Source organism: Phragmites australis, chromosome 5 (genome assembly GCF_958298935.1).
Source record: "Phragmites australis chromosome 5, lpPhrAust1.1, whole genome shotgun sequence".
Classification (NCBI taxonomy): Eukaryota; Viridiplantae; Streptophyta; class Magnoliopsida; order Poales; family Poaceae; genus Phragmites; species Phragmites australis.
This window is the reverse complement of record NC_084925.1, coordinates 38,729,173-38,741,607: the sequence shown is the minus strand read 5'-3', so window position 1 is coordinate 38,741,607 and position 12,435 is coordinate 38,729,173. Positions and strand designations below refer to the sequence as shown.

Below are 12,435 nucleotides of genomic sequence, written 5' to 3'. Positions count from 1 at the left end.
CGCCAACTTGTGAACCTGCATCAACTTAAGGGCAGCACCCTGAGTACGAAGGTACTCGCAAGTCTTACACAATATAGAGCACATATACATAGCTCGAATCCAAGGATCATGCATTAGCTAGTAGCAAGGATTAAACATGCAGTTAAGTGAATTGAAGCAGTAAGCAACCTAGACATATGTGTGTGCAACTAACTTGACCAACATATATGAAACTACCTTGGATCACCAACTGAACATAAGTAATTGTAATCAACATGTGTATCAAAAGTATAACAAGTACCAACTCTGACCACTCCCACATAACCACCATGTCCATACCACCACCACAAACCCGAACCACAAATCCACATCGAACCTCTACGACCGATACGGATGAAATAATAGCTTGCTCATGACCGAGAGCGCGGCAATTCAAACTGTTTATACACCCTACAGGGGGATACTCCTAGACCCACACGACACGAGGACCATACGGCTTGTGCCACCCGCTAAAGTGCACATAAGGGGGTACCCATGACAACCTTTCCCAATCAGCCCCAACCGTGTGGGGCATGCATCGCTCAGCGCGGCGATACTAGAACAATTCCCGGAGCAAACTAGTACCGCTTACAAGCCCACCCGCTCACACCGTCGATGTTCACGCCCACAAAGCCACAACTCCGAAGGTATTTGGCTCGCCTTACCATTAGATCGACATGTGGTGAGTAAGGTAAGTGCTAAAGCCAACGGTACCGACGGACGGCCTTAAACGATGCAAGCGGTCTATGGTGCTCGGGTTTCCTCTCCCGACCTGCCACCTGGACTTTCCACCGAGGCAAACGACACCCCTAACACCGCCCACATCTCGTCTCATACTCACCACTCACCAACCATCTCGCCATCAGCATGTATTTGTAATCAATAGTAATCCCTATACTCGCAAACAACGGAAAACACCGTCGTTCAACTTCTACTGAAAGACCTAAGCATTGCTAAGCATGTATATCGTACTCGTACCTAGACGTAACACCATCTCTAGGCTACAAGAAAATTACTTAAACAATTGACCAAGGTAGAAAGATGCAATCGGCATAGGTTCTACCCAAGGGTACCCGACACATGCATACATACATAAGCATATTCATCAATTGAGACTTCCAAATTTGACATGGGTGAAATATGTTAGTTTCTTGCCTTGATGCACTGGCTCACAAAGTTGGGGTGCCTCTAGATCACCCTCGCTCGCCGGGATCGTCGGTTTGGCGATCTCTAAAAAGAATAACGCGTGCAATGCAATGAGTATGAATGAATTGCAAATATATGCAAAACTATGCATATAATGGATGAAAACATTTTTCCTAGATATAACAAGTCATAAGGAAACTAGCAAAATTGGATTCATCAATTTTGGACTTATGATGAATTAACGGTGAATTAATGAATCTTTAACGTAATTAATTAATCTTAGAAATTTAATTCATTATTTCATGGATGGGGATATTTTTAATAGGTAGAGTAGGTTATTATAAAACCAACAAAATTTGTTTCATAATTTTTGGATCTACAAAGAATTTATTATGAGGTTTACAAGTTTTAGCAAGCAGTAATTGTGCTGTCTGGGTATACAGCGGTTAGACCGCAGGTATACTGACGGTCAGACCACCAAGAGTCACGGTTAGACTGCCGGAAACGTGGTCAGATCACCCCCATGCAAAGGGTTTTGGCCCCTGCCGGTCTGACCGACCTTGGGGTGGCGTTTGGGAGCTCACCGGCGATGATTCCGGTGACATTTGGAGTGGGGACTTGGACCTAGAGCGTCATATTGACTTTCTCTACCGCGTAGGACAACATATATACGCCGAAATCGACCAAAACTCAGCTATTGCTTCTAATTCATCAAGAACTCATGAACTTCAAACCCCTAGCTCAATTCGAAATCCAACCATCCAAAAGATGGATTCTTGTCATGGGAGTTTAGGGGACTCACCCAAAGGCCTTTACCGAGGTTGTGGACCGCCGATTGAAGGAGGAAACGGAGGGAAAAGCTCGGGAGGCATAGAAATCCGGTGTTCTTCACATTCAACCCTAAACACCAAAAGACACCAAATCCGTCTCAAATCCTCTGTGAAAACGAAAATAAATTGGGGGGATGGATAGTTCATGAGCTTGTGATCGCAATGGTACCACATACTCACCACAAATCCCTCTCTTGAGCTCGGATTTTGGAAGAATAGAGAGAGGGAGTGAGAGGGAGAGTGAGAGGGGAGGGGAGCACGGGTGGGGGACGTGAGGGAGAGTGAGGAGGAGAGAGAGTGAACTACCACTCTAGAGAGAGAGTGGGGTGGTTAGCCCACTCTGGTGGGGCCCACATGTTAGAGAAAGAGTCCGTTTTAACTGTGAATTTCATTCTTTTCTCTCCTGGATCTCATCCTCTCATCCAAATGATATCAAACGAATTGCATTAGTAATCCGAATTATAATTACGCAAATTTAAACATAATGCTTAAAAGCATGATTATGCTTAATTGCGTGATTAAGAATTTGGGACGTGATAGAAAAACCTCAAAGAGAAATCAAAGAGGAAGCAGAAAACCAAAGTCCAAACTCGAGAGTGTGTTTGAGATACCTCAGGATGCGTTTCACTGCTTGGCCATGAGGCGTCCGTGGTGAAGCCTGAAAGCAAGCGTATAAGCAGATGCGAAGTGGTTGCCTGGTCTTGTAGTCGTCAGGTACAGGAGGGAGCCAATCATACTCCTGAACTCCCTCTGGTCCACTGCCTCGCCATCTTCATCCAAATAACACAATCAAGATACCCATCGGTGTAGCCAAGGTCTTCGCGTTGCTCATGTCAAATTTCTTCAGCAACCCCTTGGTGTACTTCGTCTGGTGGACGAATGTACGTTCCTTGCATTGTTTGATTTGAAGTTCAAAGAAGAGTTGAGCTCACCCATCATCGTCATCTCGAACTCCCTACTCATAGTTTCTACAAACTTAGCCACAAGTGCATGAGAAGAGCGATAAAAAATGATATCATCTACGTAAATCTGAACAAGTAAGAAATCTTTGTCATGCCTGAGAGTGAACAAAGTTTTATCGACCGATCTCATCACATACTCATGCTCTAGAAAGAAGGACCTAAGCCTATCATACTAAACCCTAGGTGCATGCTTGAGCCCATACAAAGCTTTCTAAAACTTGTATACTCTATGTGGGTGTTTGGGGTGCTCAAAGCCCGGGATTGCTTGACATAGACCTCTTCCTGAATGAAACTATTTAGGAACGCACTCTTGATATCCATTTGATACAACTCAAAACACTTTGATGCCGCAAATGCAAGAAGAATCTTAAAGGCATCTAACCTAGCTATGGATGCAAAGGTCTTTCCAAAGTCTATTACCTCAATTTGAGTAAAACTTTGGGCTAAAAGTTTCTTTGTTTCTCACTACAGACTCATTTTCCCCCTGTTTATTTTTAAAAACCCATTTTGTGCCTATGGTGTGTACATTGGGAAGTGGTTCTAAAAGGACTCAAACTTGGTTTCTCTCAAAATTTTCTAACTCTTCATGCATGACATTGACCCAATTTAAATCAGATAAAGCATATCCAACATCATGGGGCTCAAAAGAAGCAAAGATTGTAGAATCGGTAAAGTGAGCATGAGATGCGGACTTTGACCTCGTTACCCTCTCATCAAGATCTCTGATCATCGTGTGTGAAGGGTGTCATCGCTGAATGTGTTGAGGGACCTCACGCCATGAGAGAATCTCCCCCTCAAACACAGCTGGTGCAAACTCAAGAGCAGCTGAAGTGGATGTTCAAGTTACAAGACCCTCTATTGGAGTAGAAGAAGCATGTATAGTCGAGGGAAGTAGTGGATCATCCTCGTCCTCACTGAGATCTAGAAGGTCGCTATCTATAAAGATACTCTCACTCATCTTTTGATTACTTGCACACTCAAACACAGAACTAGCACAGAGAGTTGACTCATCAAAAGTCATATCACAGGATTGCATGATAGTGTTAGTATCAAGATTGTAAACCTTGTAAACATGACTATGAATAGAATACCCCAAGAAAATACCATTAGAAGAGCGTGACTCAAACTTGTCAAGATTAACACGCTTTAGGATGAAGCACCAACAACCAAAAACTCTCAAATGTGAAACCTTCGGCTTCCTCCCAAAGCAAAACTCATAAGAAATCAAATTCAAGATCGAGTGCAAGAAGATCTAATTGGAGATGTAGCATGCTGTGCTAATGACCGCAGCCCATAACTTCCTAGGAGTCCTATGCTCGTGGAGCATCATCCTAGCTATTTTCACCAAAGTCCCATTCTTTCTCTCAACCACACCATTCTGATGAGGAACGCGTGGGGCAGAAAATTGATGCTCAATGCCATATTCAAGCTAGAAAACATCAAAAAGATATTTCTTAAACTCAGTACCATTATCACTGTGAATTGCTTTTAATGCACCAGAGAGTTCCTTGAATAATCTCAAGGCCAAGCTCCGAAAGTATAAGAATACTTCATCTTTGCTCACAACAAAGAAAACCCAAGAGTAACTAGAGTAATCGTCAACAATGACAAGTACATACCACTTTATACCCGCTGAACGAACCTGAAAAGGACCAACAATATTCATATAGAGAAGTTCTCCTGGTCGTTCAGTCATTACCAAATTGACTGGTGGGTGAGGAGCTACAATCGTCTTGTCATGCCGACAAGGAGTACAAACAAGATTCTTCTCAAGCTTAAGTTTGGGCAATCATCAGATTAAGCCTAAGGCACTTAAACAAGTAAGCAAATCAAAGTTCATATGCCCTAGTCTCCTATGCCACATCCAAAGCTCAGAAGAAGGTTGAGCAAGTAAACACCAAGAAAAATTAGAAGACTCAGAAAAATCGACTCTAAAAACTCTCCCAATTCTAAAATCTTGCAAATCAAAGCGTTAGAAGAATCAAGAACTCGTGAACTATCGCGCTTGAAGCGCACTTTCAAGTCTTCATCAAGCAACTGAGATACAGAAAGCGTGTTATATCCTAGATACTCAACCAAAGCCACATCTTTAAGAATGAAACTCTCATTCACCTTTACCGTTCCTTTAGCCTTCACTTTACCTTTCTGATCATCCCTGAATGTGATGTCCTCGTAATGCTTTGTCAGGGTGAGGCTGGAGAACCACGATGAGTCTCCGATCATGTGGCCCGAAGAACTGGAGTCAATGAGCTACTTATTCTCTAGGCTTCATCTGCCATCTACATATGAGAAGAAAGAAAGGTGGATGGCTCAATACTAGGATTAGTGATATACCTCCTGGGAATCTAGTACTGGGTCATCTAAACTAAAGCAGTAAAAGCATGTGCAGGTAAATCAATATAAGTGCACTGAGGGCGAGTGCCACGATGGGGAAAATGTGGTCTACCAATGCACAGGGACACAAGGTCTCCGGCACGCGAATCAAAACCATATGAGTCATGGTATGATCCACGATGGGCAACGCCTCTAGGAAGAGACTAAAAAGCGCTAGAGACTCATGGGTACGAGCGAGGAAAAAGCTTATGTACACCAACAGAGGGGCGGTACATGTCTCGGGTACTCTACTCCTACTCACGCCGCTCATCTCTCCTTCGGTGAAAGCAAAAACCAACCAAGTGACCCTCCCTCTGATGGAGGTGCAATGGTAAAGTCTCTTAGGAGCTCGGCTATCGATCACTCTAGACTCTCTCATAGGAGCTTTCACCTTAGGCTGTGGAGCTTTCTTAGACTGTGGTATAGGTTTCTTCTTGATGGGTTGTGGTATGAGTTTCTTCTTAATGGTTGGTGGTGTGGCATCGATTTTGGACTTCAAAGCATCTAGGGTAGTAGGTGTGGTGAACACAGTTTTACTCTCCCCATTATACGCCACCCTCTTAAAACCCAACCCAAGAGCCAAACTCATCTTGTCAGCACATATATTGATATTATTCAAGATCAAATTCATTTTTCCTTTGCCCTCTGAACACTTCTCAACTGAGAGAGGATATACTCATTTTCAGTCAAAATATTTTGAACATGTCCTCTAACCCAGTAGGTGAAACAGTTTAGCTGCACATCCTTCGAACACCTAGCACTCTCCAATCTAGTTTCTAACTCCTTAAGGCGTTTGTCTTTCCGTTCAACATCCTTTGCAAGCGTCCAAGAGAGTAGATATTGGCTCCTCCTTAAGGAGCTTCTTCTTGGCATTCTTAAGTCGACTGATGACTTGAGCATGCATATTTCGAAGCTCAACAAGTTCAGCCATAACAATCAAACAACTCGCGCACTCCTTAACACCCGGCCTAGACTTAAGTAATGTAAATTTAGAAAACACAGATTCATACTTAGGCCTAAGATTCTTCAACTCACGCATAACTTTCTTAAGTAACATATCTTGGCTAACAAGAGCATCATTCAAGGTATCAACTTGGATGGAAAGCTGATCGTAGGAAGGCAATACCTCGAAAGGATCAAGCTTGGGATTGCTGTTGTTGTCCTTGTCATCCGCCTTAAAGCATAGGCCATGAAGTCCTTGGCATTCTTCTTGTTTTTTACTTGAGGTTCCTCCTCCCCCAAGCTCTCCTCTTCACTTGATGAGGTGTTGATGTCACTGAGAATCACCATAAATACCCTAGAAGCCGCATTGGCTATCTTCTTGGTCATCTTATCATGGTTCTTTTTGAAGAAGAGTTTCTTATTCTTCTTCTTGTACTTGTTGTCGTGGTTGCTGTCTTCTCTCTTCTTGAGTTTGGGGCTATCTGTCTTCAAGTGGGTGGTGTCACCACACTCAAAGCAGGCTCGAGAGCCACTTCTCCTCCGATCTCGATGGTTGTTGTAGAAGCGAGTGAACTTCTTCACAATGAGGGCAATGTCCTCATCATCAAGTACATCTACTTGCTCCTCTGTGATAGAGACAAGGTATGACAAAACAAATCCATCAGATAAAATGTTAGCAAAAGAAACACCACCTCTAGACTAGTTGTCACTGCTAAGTCTAGAAACCAACACCATGTTCTGAGACAGAGGGTTTCTGAGACCAATCCGAGCCCCATTGGCTATCTCAGTGGACTTGAGCTTGCTAAAGAGTTCATCATAAGTTAACATGTCATAACTTGGTGACTCTTCAATGTTTGAGATCTTCACTTTCCATATACTATTATCGAGAACGTAGAGAAGCTTGATCATCCTCTCATGGTCAGAATAAGGCAAAACGCCAGTGGATCTAAGGTTGCTCATAATTCCATCAAAACGAGCAAACATAGCATCCAGAGATTCATCGGGCCCTTACACAAACATTTGGTATTCTTGGTTATATGTGCTTTGACATCTGGTCTTAATCTGATTAGTGCCTTCATGAAAGATACTCAGAGTAGTCTAGATCTCCTGGGCAGTACGGAGGTGTTGGATGCTGTCAAACTCATTTTGACTCAAGCTAGTGAACAAAATATTTTTGGCTTCGTTGTCGGCCTCATACTGTTCAATTTGAACCTAAGTTGTGCGAGCAGCATGGATCTCGTAATTGGAATCAACTACTTCTCATATTGCACTTCCTTAGCTTAGAAGATAGGTCTCCATACGTACCTTCCAGTACAAAAAGTCTCGTCCATCGAAAACGAAATCTTTCCACTTCTCTTCATGTCACCTATAGATCATAAAAGCGGTTAAGATCAACTAGTGAATAAACCGCTTTGATATCTATTGTAGGACCGAGATAGACAACTAGAGGATAGGTGAATAGGCACATTATAATTTTCTTACAAAATAGATGGCCTACTCTTGTTCACCTAACACTCCTCAAAACAAATAGAAACATAAATTTTAGAGAGAGAAAGCAAGAGAGAAAGTTATAAGGCAACATGACTTCATGGATAGAATATGAGCCATGGACTCTATTCAAGACCATTCTATGTGTCTTTGTGCACAAAAGCTTAAAACTTGAACGAGGAACAAAGCAAATAATAGTCACTGAAAGAAGCAACTCTCCAAGTTGATGGTCTAAAGGTAAGGGGACTCAAGACCTTCTCTAATACATGAAAATATGAACATTTATTCCTCTAGTAAAAAGAAGAATAACTTCCCAAAGTTGAAAAATTGTAGTTCAAAGGCAAAAACAAAAATCAACAAGAAAATAAAAAATTTGCACTGAAGGCAAGGAAACCAAAAGGAGACTAGAAGGAGATGAACACTATGCAAGAAAATAATCTTCATTACGCACCGAGGCTAGTCCTATTTTTGGCAGATTACAAAGTTATTTTTCTCACGAAAGCTCTAGCCTATTACAAAGACTAAGCATATCCTCTCCTCTCTTCCAAAACCTATCACAAAGCTCTCAAATGGCTGCCTCAAGACTCTCTCATAGCTCTTCCCCTCTATTTATAGCCCTTGGGAGCTTCGTTGGCCCTTAAATTTCCTTGTTCCTAAAAATACCCTTCATTGTTAATGCACTCCTACCTACTACCGGGATATTTTGATCCAGATTTTGCTCCTTCCATCAAACGGCCATGACTTCTTTACGACTTAGCTTCACCTCAACGCAAGCTTCGTGATGATACCATATGACCCTCCAGTCCTCCCGTAGTTTTGTGGCCAAACCGTGAAACCCTAGCATACTTCTCAAAACGTGACTAGCCGTCACCTTTGTCTCACGCAAGCGCTCTGATGTCGACGCGTACTCTGTCTTGCGATCTTGACCGCCGACAAGTCTCTCTTGCTTCTGATCCATCGAGCTGCATTGTCACTTACACCGACATCCCCTTCGCTTGACTTTGTCAAACACCGTCTTCATCCTTCATCCTCGTCATGCTTTACTTAAACTCCACATGTACCGCTATGATCACTCTTGACTCCGTTCGGTCTCCTTGATCGTCTAGTACCAAGTACTCGTTTGGTCCCGATCATCCTACCATCGACCGTCAAATTGCATCTATCAACTGCACACTATGATACAAGAAAACACATATATCCAAATTCGAAGGATATCTCTAGTTAGCCCATAACACAAATCTCTAGTTCAGAACTAATTCTGCAGAAAACGTGAGCACCGGATGTTCCGATGTGTTTTGTTCCTAAACACCGGATCATCCGATGAGCTCAGATTCATTTTGCTCCAAGGAAAATGCTTTCTACAAGAAAAGTTCCAGCGCAAGCTTCCGGTGTTAACCCTTTAGTCACCGGAACATCCGGTGAGTTGGCAACCTCTCTGCAAGAATTAGTCTGTATACCCGTGTTCACAAACACTAACACTGAATTATCCGGTGGCTACTTCAGTTTTGGCACCAAACTTAAATTTCAATCCTTGCTGCGCACTGAACAATACTCCGACACTCACTGATGGAATCACCGGGTTGAACTTCATTTTTCTCTAAAAGATTCCTTTTCTCCAGGAAATACTTCAGTGAACTCTTGTAGTCTACACCAAACTATCTAGTGCATCGTCCAGATTTCTTCTCAAAGACAAAAATGCTCCGACATTCTTGTCAGTACAATAATAGATCATGCGGTCAAGCTAACTTCTCAGATACTGGATATTTCAATGAGTTTATTTTCCTAAACTCAGAAATAAATACACTAATTTTATTTTTTCTTCAACTCGAATTAGTCATAAACCAGAACAACCATCAATAAACACATACTAATTAAATTAAATTAACTCAAACATTACAATAACTCATTATAATTAAATTAAAATATATCTTAACTTGGTTTCTCCGTTCGCTTTCCTAAGAAGCACATTCTGGTTTGGCTCTCCTATCAGTAGCAGCAATTCTTCGGAGTCTCGAAGCAACCTCACACTAGCACTGACAGCACCTCATGATCTCTCTCCCCCTTCTCCTCTCACATTTTCCAACACCAGGAAAGCACTGCAGTACCAAGAGTACAATCACAGGCACCTACTTCTCTTGCTTCCATCATCTGGCCACAATTGTTTGAGTTTTGGACCAGAAACACATGAATCATCTGCTCCAGTCTGCTACTAGAGCATTCTGAGGAGGATTTTCTGAGATAGTCGAAGGTTACTCAGCTTGGGGCTCTTCTCTGCCCGTTCCTTCCTTTTTGGCCCTCCGGTATTGTTACTGCGCTTCCATCTTCCATGGCGGCAGTGACCTCTTCTCCTCCAGCAATTTCTGGGCCGCAGCCTACGTGGGTGCCCTATGAGCTAACCAGGGATTGCTCCCAGGGCCTGTGCAGCATGTACTGCCCGCAGTGGTGCTACTTCATCCTCCCGCCCCCGCCACCGGCCTTCGATATCGCCGGCTCTGGCGGCGACGACTCCTCCGGTCCCACCTTCTCGCCTCTCGTCATCGCCATCATCGGTGTGCTCGCCAGCGCCTTCCTCCTCATCAGCTACTACACCATCATCTCCAAGTACTGCGGCACCTTCAGCTCCCTGCGGAACAGGGTTTTTGGCTCCGGCAGGGGTGGCGGCGGTGGCGACGGCGACGGCGACGGCGGCGGCCATGGCGGTTCACGGAGGCAGGATCCGTCGAATGCCTTGCCGCCGGACGGGCTGGACGAGACGCTGATCAACAAGATCACGGTGTGCAAGTACAAGCGCGGCGACGGGTTCGTGGACAGTACGGACTGCTCCGTCTGCCTCGGCGAGTTCCGGGACGGCGAGAGCCTCCGGCTGCTGCCCAAATGCAGCCACGCCTTCCACCTGCCGTGCATCGACACGTGGCTCAAGTCGCATTCCAACTGCCCGCTTTGCCGCTGCAACATCGCGTTCGTCACCGTTGGGGTGGTGTCGCCGGAGCCGGAGCGCCGCGCCCCGCAGGAGGACCGGAGAGACAGCCATGAGCTGGTTCTGACTATAGACGACTACTCGGAACAGGCGCGTGAAGAGTCGCAGCATCAGAATGTGGCGAGTGGCAACGGTGGTGACCACCAGGAGGCGCCGAAAGATTGTCCAGGGAGGTCAGATGAGGCCACTGGCATTGTCGAGATCAAGGAAGACGGGGCGCCGCCGGTGAGGGCGTCGTTGTCGTTGTCAGACACGCACCGTGAAGGCCGCATGTCCATTGCCGACGTGCTGCAGGCCAGCCTAGAAGACGAGCTGATGATGGCCAGGGAGAACGGCCTCCTGGCAGGCTCATCGGGGTCGTCAAGACGGTGTCACGGGGAGCACAGCAAGGACAGCGGCGGCCGCAGCGGCTGGGCATTGCCAGATGCAGCGAACCCCATGTCAACGAAGAAATTGCCGTCGGTTGGGAGGTCGTGCTTCAGCAGCAGGAGTGGCAGGGGAAAGGATTTAATTCTTCCAATGTGATGCAGCCGAATTCTCAGTGGTTCTGTTCTTCTAACTAGGATAGATGACATATTACCTGTGTGCGCGCTTCCGGTGGAGATCAAGGTGCCAGCACCAGAGTCTGAAGATTTCATCCTGATTTGATCAATTCTTGTGAATTGAGGCTCGATGCTTGTTGACTGGTGAGTTCTCCTACACCAGCTTGGTGTTTCTACTGGATAATTGTATAGGGGCTTGAAATGTTTTTCCTTTTTCTACAATTGGAATCGACTACAGAGCATTCTCCCTTAATTAGTGTGAGTCTTGGGCCAAATGTTTTCTCCTGGTAAGAAGTGAGTCAGTGTCAGCGTTTGCGATGATCTTTCTAGCTGTCAATGTAGAACAATCATTTGGTGATGTGTGTGTTGGCAAGGGAAATGAAGCAAATTCAGCGTGATTCATGCTCGGGTCTTACTGAATCAGAGTCTGATTTTGGTCCTGCTTTGCAGATGTTTGGTCTTGGTAGGTGACTAGTGCCTGCTGTCCATAATGCTGTCGACTGACACTAGACAACACACCCCTTCATTCAGGTTTCTTGTACTTACAACAATGCCGGTGGGCATTAGGTCAACATCTTCTCAGAACATGTGTTTCTCATATGTCAATTTGCAGTTGGGGTCAGGTTGATGCATACGCTAGATCAGCATTTGCTCATATATTAACCTTGCCCTCAACCCAGCAAACAATTGTATTTGGAAATTTTACTCTCAGATGTTGCCGCAAACAAACATATCATTTGTGTCTTGACGGGCAGCTTGGGCTGGTTACTGGTTAGCATGATTCTGAGTTTACATCAAGCATTTTGTTTACTGTCAGTACGTACTGATGCGTGCAAAGTTGGGCTAGATCTGTGCATCAGGTCCTATGTTGTTTGTAGTGTACTGGTGCAGTGAATTCACGCAACGTTTTGGCCTCTACTTTTCTAGGACGTCGGTGGCTCCCTGTTATTGAACGGCGGTAGGTGCGTGCGAGTTTGCAGAACTAATCATGACCTGCTTAGTGCGACTTTTTCCTTCCATCATGCATCTGGTCTGTCTAGTTATTGCAAGTTTGGAGCCTTGTAGAATGATAAAGAAGGCCAGTCGGCATAGCCCCAGAATGTTTGAGTACTCTAGATGAACGCTGATTCTGCAGAGGGAAGTGATTAGATGTAGTT

At 44.6% G+C, this 12,435-nt stretch overlaps 1 protein-coding gene across 1 annotated transcript; it reads left to right on the top strand.

Annotated features, from left to right (window-relative positions):
• The first annotated feature begins 9,743 nt into the window (after positions 1–9,743).
• Positions 9,744–12,009, top strand: LOC133919549 (E3 ubiquitin-protein ligase Os04g0590900-like). Its single transcript, XM_062363971.1, has 2 exons — positions 9,744–11,422; positions 11,729–12,009. The coding sequence occupies exon 1, from the start codon at positions 10,086–10,088 to the stop codon at positions 11,259–11,261; it is 1,176 nt and encodes a 391-aa protein (XP_062219955.1). The 5' UTR covers positions 9,744–10,085; the 3' UTR covers positions 11,262–11,422; positions 11,729–12,009.
• The last annotated feature ends 426 nt before the right edge of the window (positions 12,010–12,435 follow it).